This window comes from Homarus americanus, unplaced genomic scaffold, assembly GCF_018991925.1.
Source record: "Homarus americanus isolate GMGI-L3 unplaced genomic scaffold, GMGI_Hamer_2.0 scaffold44060, whole genome shotgun sequence".
Taxonomy (NCBI): domain Eukaryota; kingdom Metazoa; phylum Arthropoda; class Malacostraca; order Decapoda; family Nephropidae; genus Homarus; species Homarus americanus.
Genome location: NW_024756871.1, coordinates 1,656,174 through 1,676,776, shown reverse-complemented (window position 1 = coordinate 1,676,776; position 20,603 = coordinate 1,656,174). Strand labels below are relative to the sequence as shown.

General features: G+C 46.0%; 1 protein-coding gene across 1 annotated transcript; it reads left to right on the top strand.

The window, feature by feature from the left end:
- The first annotated feature begins 812 nt into the window (after nt 1–812).
- Nucleotides 813–18,380, top strand: LOC121857017 (cholinesterase 1-like). The gene is made up of 13 exons (XM_042352827.1): nt 813–956; nt 6,112–6,298; nt 6,382–6,546; nt 6,792–6,939; nt 7,404–7,589; nt 8,932–9,125; nt 10,953–11,103; nt 11,441–11,625; nt 14,860–15,007; nt 15,830–15,977; nt 16,928–17,042; nt 17,431–17,967; nt 18,190–18,380. The coding sequence occupies exons 1-12, from the start codon at nt 952–954 to the stop codon at nt 17,560–17,562; spliced, it is 1,764 nt and encodes a 587-aa protein (XP_042208761.1). The 5' UTR covers nt 813–951; the 3' UTR covers nt 17,563–17,967; nt 18,190–18,380.
- Nucleotides 18,381–20,603: the final 2,223 nt, after the last annotated feature.

Below are 20,603 nucleotides of genomic sequence, written 5' to 3'. Positions count from 1 at the left end.
AAGTTTATCCTAACCCATGACGTCAATGTAAAAAGAAAATGGTCCTCAACACTAATATGATTTAGGGTAAACTACGAATAATACTTTTGACTGTGCAGACTTGTAATTTTTCCTCCTCTTTCCGCCTTTTTCATAATTTGAAGAATTTGAAAACCCAACCTAATTTATACAATGAAGTAATAGGAATTGTTCTATGTTCTATGCATGTAGTGTATGAGACGAGGATGGGATTGGCTCATGGGAGTAAATCTTTGATCAGTGAAACCCCAACTTTTTCACATCCCTCCTGCCCCACCTGTTGTTTATTACAAAACCCTCAACCTTTTTCTTTTTTAAATAAATTTAATAATTTTTTTGTAAAGTTTACGCCTTTTACTCGTACTTAAATAACTTTTATGATCAAGTAATTCGTAATTATTTTATCCAGGTCTCACACACACAGGGGAAGATTGAAACTTACCAAGAAAAAAGGTTATTACACAATTTTATTGAAAATATCCTAATAAAGATTTTTTTAATATATATGTTTTTCACATGACCACACACCACCCCACTCCCCCTCCCCCCTCCCTACCAACCTCGCCCCCCACCAACCTCTCTGTTCAGGAACCACTGATCTAGAAAGATAGATAGACATTTAAAAAGAAAATCGTCACACAAGTTCACATTGATTCATTCTATACATAGACACAGGAAAGGTTGCTATGTACAGTAAAGTCAAATGTCACCTTTACTGGGTGGTGTTGTCGTACAGGGTAAATATTACGTCTGGCTCACGCAGTCAGTGGCCCGCAGAAAAGTAGGTTGCTTCTTTGTCTGCTATCATTGCCACGGCGGCCGTCGACCAGGTAGAAGCGAGAGGACGTGTTAGTCGAGCCTGCCGCCTTTTTGACACATTTATATTGTTAAAGATTCTCAAGCTGCCAGGAATACCAACGTAGGATTTTAAACATGAGGTAAGCATTCGTCGTCCTAAGTCATGTTTGGCTAGGTGTAGGTTAGGTTATGCTTCGTAAGTAGGTATATTGGTTGGATTAAGTTAGAACGATAAAGGTTAATTGATCTCACAGTAAATATTTTACGTTCGTATCCTTCATTGTTTACTATTGAGAATATTTAGAGAGAGAACCAATCCTGAGGTGACAAGAGTTTGATAGATCACTCACCTGTTGGACTAGTCGTCAGCTGATGGTAAACAAGTCAACAGTTTTTATAATGTTTACTTCTATGTTCTAATTGTGTCTTGAGATGTGTGAATGAAAATTGTGTTGGTGAACTAACTGTTTATAATACAAGACGAACTGAGTCAACAGGCCTTTGAGAATTCGTAAGTGAAATGAATCTGTACAACCCCAGCTTATATCGCCATACGTTAAGCACCAAACCCAACCCAACCAAGGTTAGAGCTCTTACACCTTTTATAAGTCGATTACAGTTACAAATACTTGCCTGAATTTTAAATTACACTTACATTTAAATATTTCAATTAAATTATAACTAGAATTTGAAAATCAAAAGTTTAATTATAATTACAAGTTTCTACATGCTAGCTCACCCTTCGAAAAGAAAATCGTCATGCTGTCTAGTTTTAAGGGCTAAATCCGTGTTGATGAATATGTTTCACTCAAAACTATTGCGAAAAAAGCAGACATAGGCTATCAAGATTCCAGTGCTCTCCATGTATACTGCAAGTTACACATAATATTTACAAAGCTGTGAGTTTTTCAAATATTTCGCCATTACACTTTATCATTAACAATGACAGGAAGAAGCGACACCAAGTTGGGCCCTGTTGGTTGTGAAATAATTTCCAGCAATGCTGAAAACTCGCTCGGATGGAACAGACGTTGCAGTACACACCATCAGCTCCCATGCCAGGTTCTTCAGTGGGTACAAAGTTGGGGCACTTCTTTCAAGTAGAACATTGGATTACTTGAAAATGGGATAGTTCCTTCTTCAACATATTGTTTCAACAGAAGACTCGCTGTACTTCCCTCTGATGCTCTGTTGATTTTATGGCCTAGTTGGTGGCATGAAGGTGAAAAGTCTGGGTCTTTTTCATTCAGGTAATCCTTCTGCTAGATTATCTTTGTCATTTTCTTCCTCTGTTGACCCCTCCTGAACTGCCTCCGATTCTTCCAACATTTCCTTGATATCAATCAGTACCTGGTCCTTCTGTTCCTGTGACGACAGCCAGTCCAGTTTGAACCTAGGATCCAGAAAAGCCGCTGCTCGAACATTCCTCATTTCTATGTATGGGTCCAACCTTTTCTTCACAGAGTCCAGCAGGAGTCTAGCCAATGGTTCACAGTACTGCAATTGGCTGTTGAGTGGGTGGCCGTCAGTGGAATGACCATGGTCATGATGGCGGTTGATTGGAAAATTTAATCGGGAGACCGAGTTCACAATTACAATTAAATTACAATTAACTGATAGATTTTCAATTACAATTACAATTCATATTTTCTTGTAATTAATTACATTTCAATTAAATTACAAATGCAATTACTCCAACCCTGAACCCAACCAAATCTAACCTAAGTATCACCTGATGATTAAATACCCTGACTAACATAACTTAATCTCCCCAGGTAACGTTAGGGTGTCTAATCTTCAGGTTATATAATGAGTACGATATTTAAGTGTGAATAAACCCACAATTAAAAATATTTCGTGAATTAGTGTATAGTCGACTGTGAATAACAGGAAGACGTAGGTAGTATGGTGTTAATAGGAGTGAGTAATAGTGAATAAAAACCATCTTTTAAGAACATAAGAATGGAGGAAACTGCAGCGGGCCTATTGGCCCATACTGGGCAGTCCCGTTTACACCCAACCCCTATTGCTCATATAGGCATCCAACCTATGTTTGAAGCTATCCAGCGTATTCGAGTTAGTGATATTATTTGGTAACTTGTTCCACTCATCCACTACTCTATTTCCAAACCAATGTTTACCTATTTCACGCCTAAATCTAAATTTGTCTAATTTAAAATCATTGTTACGAGTTCGCTCCTGGTTGGATAGTTTGAGTACCTTTGTAATGTCCCCTTTGTTCAGCCCTGACTTCCATTTATACACCTTTATCATATTGCCCCTCTCTCTACGTCTCTCGAGGGAGTGCAAATTAAGACGCTTTAACTTGTCTCTGTACTCAAGGTTACTAATCCCCGGGATTAGTCTTGTCATTCTCCACTGAATTCTTTCCAAGGATTCTACATCCATTCTGTAATACGGTGACCAGAATTGAACTGCGTAATCCAAGTGAGGTCTCACAAATGCAAGATATAGTTTTAAGATGACCTCGCTAGTCTTGTAACTAACACTCCTTTGTATGAACCCAAGTACTTTATTAGCCTTGTTTCGAGCAAATACACATTGTTTACTTGGCCTAAGATTCCTACTTATCATTACTCCTAAATCTCTCTCGCAGTCGGATTTCTCAATAACATCGTTGTTCATCTGGTATCTGGTTTCCCTGTTTACATCTCCTATACTGAGTACTTTACATTTGTCCACGTTGAATTTCATCTGCCATTTTTCAGACCACTTCGAAAAATTTGTTTAGATCTTCCTGTAGTTTTGCGGAGTCCTCTCTCTCTCTCTCTCTCTCTCTCTCTCTCTCTCTCTCTCCTTCCTACTTAGTGATATTCAGAGCCCAGAGGCCAATAATCCCACAGCTCCTCCTCTCTCGGGGAAAAATCATTCGTCACAAACTGCTTTAGTGAGAGGATGTGTAGTCCGGGGGTGTAGTGTGGAGCTCGTGGTGTGGACAGGCTGGGGGTGTAGTGTGGAGCTCGTGGTGTGGACGGGCTTGGGGTGTAGTGTGGAGCTCGTGGTGTGGACGGGCTTGGGGTGTAGTGTGGAGCTCGTGGTGTGGACGGGCCAGGGTGTGTGGAGCTCGTGGTGTGGAGGGGCCAGGGGTGTTTGGAGTTCATGGTGTGGACGGGCCAGGGTGAGTGGAGTTATGGTGTGGACGGGCCGGGGTGTAGTGTGGAGTTCATGGTGTGGTCGGGCCGGGGTGTAGTGTGGAGTTCATGGTGTGGACGGGCCTGGGGTGTAGTGTGGAGACTCGTGGTGTGGACGGGACTGCGGGTGTAATGTTTCAATAAGACACACTCACGTCATCAGTCAGAAGTCGTATGTGCTCAACCAGTTCTGGGAAGTAAGTTTTGCGTCGTGGTGTAAGTGAGAGTCAGATACGATTATTGGACGTGACAGGCGGCCAGCAGGGATGTATGTAGAGTACATACTGGCCTCCTTCTGACTTAAACGATGAATGGTCGAGAGTGGCTGAGTGTTAGGTTTGAGAGCCCAAGAGGCCATTGATTGTGTTAGTTTAGTGTCTTGGGGCCATTGGTTGTGTTAGTTTAGTGTCTTGGGGCCATTGGTTGTGTTAGGTTAGTGTCAATGGGCCATTAGTTATGTTAGTTTAGTGTCTTGGGGCCATTGATTGTATTAGGTTAGTGTCTTGGGGCCATTGGTTGTGTTAGTTTAGTGTCTTGGGGCCATTGGTTGTGTTAGGTTAGTGTCAAGGGGCCATTGGTTGTGTTAGGTTAGTGTCAATGGGCCATTAGTTGTGTTAGTTTAGTGTCTTGGGGCCATTGATTGTATTAGGTTAGTGTCTTGGGGCCATTGGTTGTGTTTGGTTAGTGTCTTGGGGCCATTGGTTGTGTTAGGTTAGTGTCAAGGGGCCATTGGTTGTGTTAGGTTAGTGTCAAGGGGCCATTGGTTGTGTTAGGTTAGTGTCAAGGGGCCATTGGTTGTGTTAGGTTAGTGTCAAGGGGCCATTGGTTGTGTTAGGTTAGTGTCGACACTCGTCTTGCTCAAGGTACCACACTCGTCTTGCTCACGGTACGGCACAATTACAGTCTTACAACATCATATGTTCAGTTCTGCTCGTAATTCACTGAGCTAGAACTTCTCTAGTTACAATAGTCACAATGGAGTCACAATAGATCGTACGTTAAAATTTCCCTCGTAACAAAAAATTCAATTATCACAGAAGTTTCAATAAAAAATGAATTCTTAAAGTATCGTAAGTTGACAAATTCTCGTAAATCAATGTGTGTGGGAACGTGACCGTTTCAGTATAGTTGCGACAAGAAATGGATTCATAAAGGTTCGTACGTTTAAGTTCTTATCAGGATATGTGAGTACTCCTATCAACACACACTCATCACAATAATCAACCAGCATGTCATGAGTATTGAGTTGAGATTGTACCTCAAGTGCGTACAGTCGGTTCATTTATCAGGCAAGGTTATTATAAGGATCCTCGTTCGGAATATTTACACTGTTATCGTACATTGACTGATAGACCGTGAACGTGGCTTGATAGAACGTGAACGTGACTGGTTCAGGTAGTTACGGTCTAATATTGGTGCCATATTGGTCGGGTGTAGAATTGGTCGGCTGTGGTATTGGTCGGGTGTGGTATTTGGTTGGGTTTAGTATTAGTTGGGTGTATAAGTGAGGTATTGGTCGGGTGTACAAGTGAGGCATTGGTCGGGTGTAGGTGAGGTATTGGTCGGGGTTATAAGTGAGGTATTGGTCGGGTGTACAGTAGGTGAGGTATTGGTCGGGGTTATAAGTGAGGTATTGGTCGGGTGTACAAGGTTAGTGAGGTATTGAGGGGTTATAAGGAGGTATTGGTCGGGATAAGGAGGTATTGGTCGGGGTATAAGGAGGTATTGGTCGGTAAGTGAGTATTGGTCGAAGGTTATAAGTAAGGTATTGGTCCGGTGTAGGTGAGGTATTGGTCGGGGTTATAAGTAAGGTATTGGTCCGGTATAGGTGAGGTATTGGTCGGGGTTATAAGTGAGGTATTGGTCGGGGGTATAAGTGAGGTATTGGTCGGGGGTATAAGTGAGGTATTGGTCGGGTGTTGGTTGTGTTGGTATTAGTGGCGAAAATAATGAAGTCATTGGTAGTGGTGTCACTGTTGGCGGAGGAGTTGTCATTAGTGTTAATAAATGTTCGTAGTGGTGGTGGTGACAATTGGTAGTTTTGTCACTGGTAACCTAATATAGGTATAGGCGACAATACTGCCACCACCTACCTCCTGCCACCACCACCTACCACCCCCTCTAACCACCCCCCTATTTTCAGGATTCGAGGGTTGGTCTTGGGAATCGTATTGTCACTGAAGGCAGCAGGTAGCAGTGACGCCCCAGCAGTACTGACGGAGGATGGCTGGGTCACAGGTGTTCGCCAGAGGTCGGCCAGCAGCAGGGCCCTGTATGCTTACCAAGGCATTCCCTTCGCTAAGCCTCCTGTTGGTGACCTCAGATTTAAGGTAAATATATATGCGTAACTGAAGATGATGATAATAATAATAATAATAATAATAATAATAATAATAATAATATGATCCTCCAGGACCCGGTACCCTCCGAGCCGTGGGAGGGCGTGAGGGATGGCACAAAGCTGCCTGAGCCATGTCTTCAGGTGTCCTTCTTTATGTTCACCTCTGGAGTCCGAGTCCCACCTGAGAAACTTCTTGGTGTCGAGGACTGTCTCTACCTCAACGTCTACACGCCCGTGGTGAGTATTAGAGGTGTTGCGGTTAGGTTATATTAAGTTAGGTTAAGTCATTAAGGGGTCATATCGGGGGATTAATGGGACATATTGAGGTTTAAACCCTTACATGACCCCTTAAACCCCTGATGATCCCCTTAACCGAAAACAGAATTACCAACCTTGATCTTAACCCTCATTTAGGGGTAACTGCACCTTTACTTTAAATGCCCTTCACTCCTATGATGTCTTTTTTTGTTTTGCTCCTGCAGGATAATGGGCCAAAGGCGGACCTTCCAGTGATGGTGTGGATCCATGGTGGGGCCTACTTCTCTGGCAGCACCAAAGAGTACCTGCCGCTGGTGATTCTTGACCATGACGTCGTGTTAGTGGTGATTCAGTACAGGTTGGGGGTCTTGGGTGAGTCTTGGGCTGTTTTGAAGGTCATTTCTATTCCCGTGAATTCCTTTAATGACTGCTTGTGGCACTCTTGATCCTCTCGATTTCGCACCACCAGGTATCTCAGTGAGGGAGGAGGGGTGTCAGGCCGGTCATGGTAATATATGTCAGGGAGGAAATTAAGCGGAGGTGGGTGTTCAGTGAGGGGTAAATTCTCAGGGTAGATGCAATGTCTACTACCATTATAGAATCCTGAAGGAAATTATAATATTTCAGCTGAGAGAGAGAGAGAGAGAGAGAGAGAGAGAGAGAGAGATTGATTTTGACTGTGTTTTCTGTAATTTCACACCTTTACTCTTCTCTACGGAGACTCGAGTGATTTATATAGGTAAGTTAACTATTTCCTAAGAGAATATATTTTCAAGTCATCATAATGTAGGTCTTGTTGACTCAGTTATGCAACTATCTTATCTTCACAACCTCAGGTTTCCTGTCGACGGAGGACTCGGTGATCCCTGGCAACTTCGGGTTGAAGGACCAGACGCTGGCCCTCAAGTGGGTGCAGCGGAACATAAACAACTTTGGTGGAGACAAGACCAAGGTCACCATCTTCGGCGAGAGCGCTGGTGGAGCCTCTGTGCACTTTCACATGCTGTCACCCAAGTCTAAAGGTGAGAGGAAGGTGGAGGTGAGAGGGAGGTGGCGGAGAGAGGGAGGTGGCGGAGAGAGAGGGAGGGGGCGGAGAGAGGGGAGGGGCGGAGAGAGAGGGAGGGGGGAGAGAGGGGAGGGGGCGGAGAGAGGGGAGGGGGCGGAGAGAGAGGGAGGTGGTGGTAGAGAGTGGTAGTAAAGACGGAGGTGCCGGAGAGAGGGGTGGTGAAGACGGAAGTAGAGGAGAGAGGGGTGGTAGAGGACATAGGGGTGGGAGAGAGGGAGGTGGTGTAGACCATGAGACCAGGCAGCCTTACGACAAGTGGGAGGTGTAGTCGAGGCTGGTATCACCTCTTGTCTCCTCTACACTATCTTGACCTGTGGTATATGGCAGGACCGTATCAACCACGGCGCCAGTCACGAGACGCCACAACTACATTGTCAAAGTTCTCCTTAATAATTGTGACCTTGATAATGGTTGGGTTAGATTAGTTAGTTTTACTTGAAGCCGATGGAACTTTCATGTTCATCCCACACTACTTCACACTACTGTACGAGTCGAGTATACTAAACACTGGTGATTCTTGTAGAAAAAACTTAGCGGACGACAGAAACCAACCTTTAATTAACTAAAGCTTAAGATAGATTGCGATATACTACACCTTGATAGTGTCGATATGGCAGCATAAATGACCTTAAAATAACAATTAATGCAGAAGATCAAACAGACAAGTACTTTGAGATGAAGAGGCGTGGTTGAGTACCTAATACCAACGATATAATGTTAAAGATAATGACGTGTCGCTCGTTATCAGAGAAAAAGTTGTAAGGCTGCTCTTAGTTAATTTATCTTATTGATATGGACATCGTCCCTGAATGAGCAATTATCTGATCATTGGATCCGACGTGGGAGGGGGGGGGGGGATATTAAGGTTGGCGGCAGCAGGACCCGGGAGAGGATGGTTACTACTGCCTCTCCCTTATTCTCAGAGGATGAAGTATTTTTTAAAGTTAATCGAGGGGGTTAACTTTCTCCCGGATTTACTGCATAATATAGTTTTTATAATATCTTAAGTGCTGTTATAAATATATGCATGTATTGTATATATAATTTTTATTATTTATTTTTTCTAGAAAATCCATCTTGAAGTGTACCCAGTGTCACATGGCTTAACTGTTAGGACGCCAGATGCACTGTATACCAATTAGTCAGTGACTTGGTTTCACTGTCATTCAGGTACCCAGAAAAATGCTCTTATGACCCATGTTGCTCCAAGATTAGGTCATAATTGACCTCTATTGCCCTGAAGACTGTCATGTGACCTCTTGCCCTTGTAATTATTTTAAATAAACTATTGCCCACAGGACTTTTCTCTCGGGTCATCATGCAGTCGGGTACAGCTATCTCGAATTGGGCAATATATGAAAAATTCCGGGAGTTGGCGGAGGAGGTGGGTGTGACCATGAAATGCCCCGCCCATCAGGGTAGCCAAGCCCTTCTTTCCTGTCTGCAGAAGGTGGACGCCCGTCAGCTGGCTTCATTGTTCCCGGATTTTATGGTAAAGCTAGTTTTATTGTCTTAACTTAATAATTATTCTCGAATTGGTGGTAAGTGAACGTATCTAGTTAACGGAGAGTTTCGGTGTAACGTTGTCAGCAATACATTTCACCTCCTCCACTACCCCTTCTTCCCCACATCACCACCACTACCCCTTCTTCCCCACATCACCACCACTACCCCTTCTCCCCCACATCACCACCCACTACCCCTTCTTCCCCACATCACCTAACTACCCCTTCTTCCTCACATCACCACCACTACCCTTTCTCCCTACATCATCCCCACTACCTCTTTCTCCCCACATCACCACCACTCCCTTCTTCCTCACATCACCACCACACCCCTTCTCCCCCACATCACCACCACTACCCCTTCTCCCCATCACCACCAGTGCCCTTCTTCCTCACATCACCACCACACTACCCCTTCTTCCCCACATCACCACCACTACCCCCACATCACCACCACTACCCCTTCTCCCCACATCACCACCACTACCTCTCTCCCACATCACCACCACTACCCCTTCTTCCTCACATCACCACTACCCTTCTCCCCACATCACCACCACCACCCCTTCTCCCCCCACATCACCACCACTACCTCTTCTTCCCCACATCACCACCACTACCCCTTCTCCCTCACCACCACTACCCCTTCTCCCCACATCACCACCACTGCCCTTTCTCCCCACATCACCACTACTACCCCTTCTCCCCACATCACCACCACTACCCCTTCTCCCCACCACCACCACTACCTCTCTCATCATCCCCACTATCTCTTCTTCATCACCACCACTACCCCTTCTCCCCCATCATCCCCACTCACCTCCTCCCCCACATCACCACCACTACCCCTTCTCCCCACATCATCCCCACTACCCCTCTCCTCCCCCACATCACCACCACACCCCTTCTTCCCCACATCATCCCCACTCACCCCTCCTCCCCACATCACCACCACTACCTCTTCTCTCCCCCACATCATCCCCACTACCTCTTCTCCCCCACATCACTACTACTACCTCATCTCCCCACATCATCCCACTACCTCTCCTCCCCATCACCACCACTCACCTCTTCTCCCCCCACATCATCCCCACCACCTTCTCCCCCACATCACCACCACTACCCCTTCTCCCCACATCATCCCCACTACCCCCTCCTCCCCACATCACCACCACCACTCTTCTCCCCACATCATCCCCACTACCTCTTCTCCCCATATCACCACTACTACCCCTCTCCCCCACATCACCACCACTACCTCTTCTCCCCACATCATCCCCACCTCTTCTCCCCACATCATCCCCACCACATCATCCCCACTACTTCCCCACAACCTCTTCTCCCCACATCATCCCACTACCTCTCCCCCACATCATCCCCACTACCTCTTCTCCCCCATCACCACCACTACCTCTCTCCCCACATCACCACCACCACCTCTTTCCCCACATCACCACACACTTCTCCCCACATCACCACTACTACCTCTTCTCCCCCACATCACCACCACTACCTCTTCTCCCCACATCATCCCCACTACTCTCTCCCCCATATCACCACTACTTACCCCTTCTTCCCCACATCATCCCCACTTCCTCTCTCCCCACATCATCCCCACTACCTCTCCCCACATCACCACTCTTCTCCCCCACATCACCACTACCTCTTCCCCACATCACCACCATCCTCTTCTCCCCCACATCATCCCCACTACCTCTTCTCCCCCACATCACCACCACTACCCCTTCTCCCCCACATCATCCCCACTACCTCTTCTCCCCCACATCACCACCACTACCTATTGTACCCCACAGATTTGGTGGATCTTGCCAGTTGTTTTCACACCTCGAGTCGATGGGGATTACCTTCCTGATGAGCCGGCCAAGTTGATACTTGAGGGGCGCTACAACAAGGTCGACCTCCTGGCTGGGCACACCTCTGAGGACGGAGCCTTGTGTAGCATGGGTGAGTTCCGATTTTTGTATGTGGGGATAGTTGTATTTATTTGTGCTTTGGGGGATAACAATTAGAACTGCTGAATTATCTAGTTACTTTATGGTAAAAATAGATAATGAAATGCGTCTTTCTGCAGGAGAAATGCAATTCACTTTCTTAAACCTCACCAATATTTACCAATCCTTTCCCAGCCTCATCAATCCCTCCCTAACATCACCAATCTTCACCAATCCCTTCCTAACCTCACCAATCTTAACCAATCCCTCCCTAACATCACCAATCTTCACCAATCCCTTCCCAGCCTCATCAGTCTTCCCAAGCCTCACCAAGACATGTTTCCCCACAGCATTATGGTCCTTTAGTCACCTGCGTATCGCCTTGGAGGAGAACTTTACATTGTATGGACCAGAAATCATATCAATGACGGTGCAGGACAAAGAAGACAAGGTGGAGGTCAGCAGGCAGCTCTACCAACACTACCTGGGTGACGACATGCCACTGGACGAGGATCATGCCGAAGATCTCACACAGGTACAGTAAACATATGGTGAGGTCTTATTTTGCCTCTAATCCTGTAAATAAGCCAAGGGATGCCTGTACTCCCGAATATTCACGTGGTAGGTTGGATGTCTGATGGACGCAGCGGAGCCGTCTTGACCCTACGGTGTACCTGATGACTGGGGCGGGTTTGGGCCCATCCCCTGGTGAATTGAATTGAATTGAATTGAAACAGTTTATTTAGCCAGAAAAACACAGATACAAGAGTGGATAATAACAAAATTAGCATGGCTGAGCCAGTTGAGAACCTGAGCTCTCTTTTAGGCACCTGATATATACTATACATTTATCTCAATAAAGTATTATGTAACATTTACTATCATCTGGAATAGTACAATAGCATGGTGGTAATAAGAACATCTCATAATGTTACCACGGTTATCACTTCAATATTTATTTATTTTATTTATTTATTTTTTATTTTTTAGTTTATTTTTATTTATTTATTTATATATACATAAATTACAGTGGATTTGAAAAACATAAGTATAATGGGGGAGCAGTACAACATGGGTTGTACAGTAATAAGGTTGAACAAGAGGACAGAGCTGTCAGGATTTTGTCAAGTTGGCAGTTATATTTATTGCAATGGTAATTTCTTATCTATTTGCATGATAATTTCCGATAAAACGGTTTTGATGGTATAATAAAAGCAGGTACTGTAAATATAGTAGGTGTTACAAGAAATATTAATATTTAGACAATAGATATTTTTTAAGAGATGATTTAAAGGAAGGGAGCATAGTCTTTGCTCGGATGGGTGGGGGTAAGTTGTTCCACACCTTCACACCGTGATATTTTATGGAGGTCTGGAACTGGGAGGAGTGCATGAGGGGTGGTCTTAGTAGCTCTGGGTGCCTTAAGTTGTATCTCTGATTATTGCCGAACTGGAAATAATTATTGTCAAGCAACTGATTGATAGATTTGTAAACAAAGAAGGCACAGCAGTAGGTGTTAATATCTTCGAATTTTAACATTTTCAATTAAGCAAATTTTTCGTTTTTGTGATCTGTTTTTTCAAGTTGGTCATTGCCCATACAACTCTCTTTTGTGCAGTAACCAGAGATTATGTTTTTGAAGAGCCAGAGGCCTCCCATAGTGTATGACAGTGTATCAGGTGTTGGTAAACAAGATCATGATAGATTTTTTCATTGCTGTGCGAGTGAGTGACTGTCGAGTGTGATACATGATACCGCACTGTTTATTGACTTTCCTGTGAATGGCTTGTATGTGGTTTCTCCAGTTCAATTTCTCATCAACAATATCTCCGAGGAATTTAGTATTTTGTTCACGTTTGAGGATTGTATTACCAAGGTACAGGGGGTCCAAGTCTAGGGGTAAGTTTTTCCTTCTGTGAAAGATCGTGTAGTGGGTTTTCTCAAGGTTTAAGGTCAGTTTATTACGTATTACCCAGGTCCTGACTTTAGTCAATTCAGTGTTCATAGTTCTCCTCAAGGAATGGAGGTCTGGGTTGCTGGCATAGAGATTACTATCGTCTGCAAATAAGTTGTATTTTATGAGTGTGCTGGCGTGGACTACGTCGTTTATGTACAACAAAAACAGCACTGGACCGAGAATAGAACCTTGGGGGACGCCATACAGGATTGGCGAGGAGTCAGATTGGTGAATATTATAGCAGACATACTGCATCCTGTTGGACAGATATGAGGTAAACCAATTGTGGGACAGGCCCCTAATGCCGTAATGTTCAAGCTTTGAAAGGAGGGTGGTATGGTCGACAGTATCGAAGGCTTTAGAGAGGTCCAAGAATAAACCGACTGTGAACTGACTGTCATCAAAGGAATTTAAGATGTCATTAGCAAAGGATAGCAGAGCACTCTCAGTCGACATTGTAGCTCTAAATCCGAGCTGGGAGTCTGTAAAGATGTTATCGGCATTGCAGAAGGAATTTAGTCTACTACATGCTAGCTTTTCTAGTATCTTACTTAAGGCTGGGAGGACTGATATGGGGCGGTAATTCTTGAAGAGACCTTTGTCCCCAGATTTTTATATGCTGGGAGGACTTTAGCAGTTTTCAGTTTATCCGGAAAGACGCCACAAGTGAAGGAGGAGTTAAAAATGTGTAGGAGAACAGGTAGTAATAAGTGGGCTACTTTCTTAATGATGCTCATTGGTATATTGTCTTCGCCTGCTGCTGCATCTTTGGACATTTTTATGATGGCCAACAATTCATCTGCTGTGACAGGGGATAAGAGCAGCTCATTTTGCTGTCGGTTTTGCATGTAGGCTCTAAATTCCTCATGGTGATCAGGGATGCTCTCTGCAAAATTTTTGCCAACATTAATAAAATATTCATTGAAGTGGTTGGCAATGAGGGAGGGTTCCGTTACAACTGAATCATTTATCATAAGTGAGTTGCTGTAGTATGTGTGGCTGGAGACTAAAAAAAAAGTGTGGCAGCAGGGGCAGCTCGTCCTCCTCCGGGGGTTCACCGCACCATGGTAGCATCTTGGTCGGTGTCTCCGGCTGGTGGAGGGGCGTCGTTCCCTTGACTGGCCTCCACCACCTGCTGTGCGTCAAGAGCCTGACGTGTCTCCCGGGCCGCTGTTTCTCTGTGTCATGTTTGTTTGAAGGTATAGAATGTAAAGGCCGAGCGGATACAGCATTGGTACTTATGGCTGCACTCCCAATCCACCCAGCTGCCTCCTTGCATTCTGAAGGCTTAAATGAATAGCTTTTATGTGAAATGATGGTTTAAGGGGTCCAGTCAGGGGTTTAAAGGGTCAAGTCAGGGGAGTAAGGGGTCCAGTCAGGGGTTTAAGGGGTCCAGCCAGGGGTTTAAGGGGTCCAGTCAGGGGTTTAAAGGGTCAAGTCAGGGGAGTAAGGGGTCCAGTCAGGGGTTTAAGGGGTCCAGCCAGGGGTTTAAGGGGTCCAGTCAGGGGTATAAGGGGTCCAGTCAGGGGTATAAGGGGTCCAGCCAGGGGTTTAAGGGGTCCAGCCAGGGGTTTAAGGGGTCCAGCCAGGGGTTTAAGGGGTCCAGCCAGGGGTTTAAGGGGTCCAGTCAGGGGTATAAGGGGTCCAGTCAGGGGTATAAGGGGTCCAGCCAGGGGTATAAGGGGTCCAGCCAGGGGTTTATGGGGTCCAGTCAGGGGTATAAGGGGTCCTACCAGGGGTTGAAGGGGTATATTTATTTGCGGAAACAAACGAGAACTCCAATATACCCAGATACACTGATCTCCTTTACAGCTCTTCACGGACATATTCTTCGCGGTGCCTCATGACCTGGTAACGCAGCAACACGCCAGGCACGGGCTCACCACCTACCGCTATGTGTTTGGTTACCGAGGGGAGGTGTCCTTCAGTGACAACTTTGACAGCGAAGTCGGAAAACATTGTAAGTGGTTATCACGAGTTGTTAAGGGATTGTAAGGTGTTATAGATAGCTGCCTGTCAAAGAGTTATTAAAGGGTTGTTAAGGGTTTTAACTTGTTGTCATGAGTTATAAGCGATTGTTAAGGATTATAAGTGGTTGTCAAGAAGTATAAGTGACTCTTGGGGGTTGTAAGTATTTTCTAATGTTTCAAGTGGTATTTCTAGGAGTGTAAGTGGATGCGAAAGGTTATAAGTGGCTGTTAAGGGATATACGGGATAGTTAAGGGTTATAAAGCATTGTAAAGAATCTTAAATGGCTGTTATGAGTTGTAGGTTGTACTGTAGAGTATTAAGTGGTTGTTAAGTATTGTAGATTAGAGTAGAGTAAAGTCACAGACAAGTATCTTTAAGTGTCAGTTATGTAATGGGAGTCAAACTTGCACTTTGCTGTAGCTTTCTTCCCTCACCTGTACCCTACCTCCCCTGCCGCACATGTACCCTACCTCCCCTGCCGCACCTGTACCCTACTCCCCTGCCACACCTGTACCCTACTCCCCTGCCACACCTGTACCCTACCTTCCCTGCCACACCTATACCCTACCTTCCCTGCCACACCTGTACCCTACCTTCCCTGCCACACCTGTACCCTACCTTCTCTGCCAAACATGTACTCTACCTCCCCTGCCACACCTATACCCTACCTTCCATGCCACACCTATACCCTACCTCCTCTGCCACACCTGTATCCTACCACCCTTCGCACAACAAACCTGAACTTAACAGATATCATTACACACCTACACACCTCACTAAACTAATAAGTATTGCCATTACACACCTGCAGGGGTTCCTCACGTGGATGACTTGTATTACATCTTCTCTGGAGGCCCTTTACTTAAACCACACAATCGGGCACGACAGCTGACTTCAACCCAAGACTTGAAGATGAGGAGCATTATGTCAAAAATGTGGACCAACTTCGCCGCCACAGGGTAAATTGGAGAGGTTTTAGTGTGGGGGTAGTGATGGGAGAGGTTCTGTAGTGATGGGAGAAGATCTGGTAGGAGGGGTAGTGATGGGAGAGGTTCTGGTAGGAGGGGTAGTGATGGGAGAGGTTCTGGTAGGAGGGGTAGTGATGGGAGAGGTTCTGGTAGGAGGGGTAGTGATGGGAGAGGTTCTGGTAGAAGGGTAGTGATGGGAGAGGTTCTGGTAGGAGGGGTAGTGATGGGAGAGGTTCTGGTAGGAGGGGTAGTGATGGAGAGGTTCTGGTAGGAGGGGTAGTGATGGGAGAGGTTCTGGTAGGAGGGGTAGATGGGAGAGGTTCTGTAGGTGGGGTAGTGATGGGAGAGGTTCTGTAGAGGGTAGTGGGATGGGAGAGGTTCTCAGGAGGGGTAGTGGATGGGAGAGGTTCTGGAGAGGAGGGGTAGTGATGGGAGAGGTTCTGGTAGGAGGGGTAGTGATGGGAGAGGTTCTGGTAGGAGGGGTAGTGATGGGAGAGGTTCTGGTAGGAGGGGTAGTGATGGGAGAGGTTCTGGTAGGAGGGGTAGTGATGGGAGAGGTTCTGGTAGGAGGGGTAGTGATGGGAGAGGTTCTGGTAGGAGGGGTAGTGATGGGAGAGGTTCTGGTAGGAGGGGTAGTGATGGGAGAGGTTCTGGTAGGAGGGGTAGTGATGGGAGAGGTTCTGGTAGGAGGGGTAGTGATGGGAGAGGTTCTGGTAGGAGGGGTAGTGATGGGAGAGGTTCTGGTAGGAGGGGTAGTGATGCGAGAGGTTTTGGTAGGAGGGGTAGTGATGGGAGAGGTTCTGGTAGGAGGGGTAGTGATGGGAGAGGTTCTGGTAGGAATGGTAGAGGTATCGATTGTTTAAGTCTCCAATGTACTGTATCCGAACTTCCCTTAACTGAACGGAAGATTACAACAGCATTGTTCTCTGTCTCTTCTGCAGGAACCCAACTCCTGACGGGTCCCTTGGGTTCACCTGGGAACCTGCCACCGAGGACAACCTCCATTATGCCTCCCTGGTACTGCCACCTGTTATGAAGCCCGACCGTCGTCAGAAGGTGTGTGATTTACTGTTGGTTGTGTATAACACACATACCTCTCCCCGTCCTCCACCTCCTTCTCTTTCTCTTCTTCCTGCTCTTCCTCTTCCACTTCCTCCTCTTTCTTTTCCTCCTCCATCCTTCTCATCCTCCACTCATTTTCCTCCTCCTTCCCTTCCTCCTCCTCCCTCCCTTCCTCCTCCTTCTTCTCTTCCTCGACTCCTTCTCTTCCTCTTCCTTTTTCTTTTCCTGGACTGCTCTTCCTCCCCTTCACCCCCTCCTCTTCCTCGACTCCTCTTCCTTCACCCCCTTTTCTTCCTCCTCCTCCTCCTCCTCTTCATCAGTTACACTTCACAATACCAGTCCATCTCTTGTAGTGTTTTACCTGTGTGACTTGTGTCCCCAGGTGAGGGAGTTCCACGCCTCTCTGCCCACTAAGCTCAACGCCCTCCTCAACGCTGAGGTGGTGGATGGTGACGAGGCGAGACAAACGCCACAAAGGGAAGAGAAGAGTCACTCGGCGCAGGATGAACTCTGAATGCTTTAAGAATATTTGTTTACCTTTAGTGTGGATGTGAGGACTCAAAACAACACACACACACACACACACACACACACACACACACACACAAGTATTTGAATGGGCTGCACAAATTTTGTTCTGGTTAAGAGTTCATGTAAAGCCAATATTATATTTCTAATAGTTATAAACACTATTGAAATTTGTACTGTATAAAATATTGGGTTTCTTAGGTCTAAATTAGTTTTTTTTATATTACCTGTATGTGTTGGGAAATGAGAGCCAGGTGTAAGAGGGCCAGGTGTAAGAGGGCCAGGTGTAAGAGGGCCAGGTATAAGAGGGCCAGGTGTAAGAGGGCCAGGTGTAAGAGGGCCAGGTGTAAGAGGGCCAGGTGTAAGAGGGCCAGGTATATGAGGAGGCCGGGTATAGGGGAGGCGGATATATAGAGAAGGTGAATATGAGAAGGCCGGATATAGAAGGCCGGAAGGCCGGATATATGAGGCCGGGTATAGAGCCGGGTATATGAGAAGGCCGGGTATATGAGAAGGCCGGGTATATGAAAGGCCGGGTATATGAGAAGGCCGGGTATATGAGAAGGCCGGGTATATGAGGCCGGGTAATGAGAAGGCCGGGTATGAAGGCCAGGTATATGAGAAGGCCGGGTATAGAGAAGGCCGGGTATATGAGAAGGCCGGGTATATGAGAAGGCCGGGTATATGAGAAGGCCGGGTATATGAGAAGGCCGGGTATATGAGAAGGCCGGGTATATGAGAAGGCCGGGTATATGAGAAGGCCGGGTAGACGTAAGATGAAATAAAGACAAGAAATAATTATTACTTCCCTGACGTTTGACTTTACCTCATAAATTAGATTTACTTTAACTTGGCTGAAATAGGGAGATTGATAAACTGTTCACTGTCACGTCTACCGTTCACTGTCACGTCTACCGCTCACTGTCACGTCTATCGTTCAGTGTCATGTCTACCGTCCCTTGCCATGTCTACCGGTCACTGTCATGTCTACCATTCACTGTCATGTCTACCATTCACTGTCATGTCATCCGTGCATTGTCATCCGTTCACTCTTATGTTCTGTTTACTGTCATGTCTACCGTTCACTGTAATATGTTCTGTTCACTGTCATGTCTTCCGTTCACTGTCATGTCTACCATTCACTATCATCTCTACTGTTCACTGTCATATGTTCTGTTCACTGTCATGTCTACCGTTCACTGTAATATGTTCTGTTCACTGTCATGTCTTCCGTTCACTGTCATGTCTACCATTCACTATCATCTCTACTGTTCACTGTCATATCTACCATTCATTGTCATGATCTACCGTTCACTGTCATATGTTCTGTTCACTGTCATGTCTACCGTTCACTGTCAAGACGTTGGCGAAAAAATAACTAAGTAATTTGGTAATGGTTGAGGTGCCCAAATGGGTACTTGTCCTAATTGGCCCCTGTCCTAATGGTCTCCTGTTCTAATGGTCTCCTGTTCTAGTGGTCTCCTGTCCTAATGGGCACCTGTCCTATTGGTCTGCTGCCCTAATGGGTCCCAGTCCTAATGGGTCCCTGGATAATGGTCCCCTGTCCTATTGAGTACCTGTCCTAATGGGTCTTTATGTAACGGTCCCCTGTCCCAATGGTCGCCTGTTCTAATGGTCCCCTGTCCTAATGGTCCCCTGACCTAATGGTCCCATGCCCTAATGGGTCCTTGTTCTAAAGGGTCACTGTCCTAATGGGTCAGTCCTAATGAGTCTCTATGTAATGGTCACCTGTCCTAATGGTCCCTTTTCTAATGGTCTCATGTCCTAATGGTCTCCTGTCTAATGATCTACTGTCCTAACGCCCTGTCTAATGGTCTCCTGTCCTAATGGCCCCTGTCCTCATGGGTCCTCTATCGTAATGGATTCTCTGTCCTAATGAGTTCCTGTCGTAATGGTGTCCCATCTTAATGGTCCTTGTTTAATGATCTCTATCCTAATGACCCCTCTCCTAATGGTCCACTGTTAATGGGCCCCTTGTCCTAATGGTCCCCTGTCTAATGGTCTCCTGTCCTAATGGTTTACTGTCCTAATGGTCCACTGCCAATGGTCTCCTTCTCCGAATGGTCTACTGTCAATGGTCCCCCTATCCTAATGGTCCACTGTCAATGGTTCCCCTATCCTAATGGTCACCTGTCTAATGGTCTTCTGTCTAATGGCCCCCGTATAATGGTCCCCGTATAATGGTCCCCTGTCTAATTATTCCTAGTCAATGGTCCCCAGTTCTAATGGGCCTTTCCTAATGGGCCCCAATCTAAGCTTAAACAGCACTGGGGTCCCATGGAACTGCGGCGCTTAAACTCTGGGCCCATGTGAATCACCAGTCTCTAATATAGGTTAGCGTGATGCAACAAAGGGTCCCTAAAACACACACACACACACACACACACACACACACGTAGACATTACTACTACTACAGTACTAATTTGCTCTAACTCGGAATCAAGTATGACGATCACCCGTCTGTTACAATGACGTGAGTTATTAAGGATGTCATCTTCGTTGGTGAGCTCTGAAGTGACTCGAGAAGCCAATAAGACACCGGCAGGGCCGTCCACAGATATTGCATGAGTGGAGGGCTACATCTAGTGCTGGAGGGGCAGCGGCAGCGTCATTCCAGTGCTGGCGCTTGTCTGTCTCGGTATGTAGTCTGGCTAACTTGTATTGACACCTTCTCGTGTGGTGCTCCTCCAAGGCTTATAGTGTTGAGTGATCGTCTCCCAGGTGAGTGGGTCGATTTGGCACTTTTTCAAATTGTCTCAAGATTATCATTATAACTTTTCCATTGTCCGCCAGCGTCACATTTACTATTCACTAGGTCACTGAAGTAGCTGCTTTGGCAGTCTACTGTCGTCAATGCAGGTAAGATGGCCAATCCAACGCAGTTGTTCATGGATAATGGTAGCCCCAATGCTGCTGCAGTTGGTGTCAGCGAAAATACTAGCATTTGTTCTATTGTCTTCGCAGTGAAATTTTTCAAGTGCCTTGAGGTCCCTCCTGTATGCGAC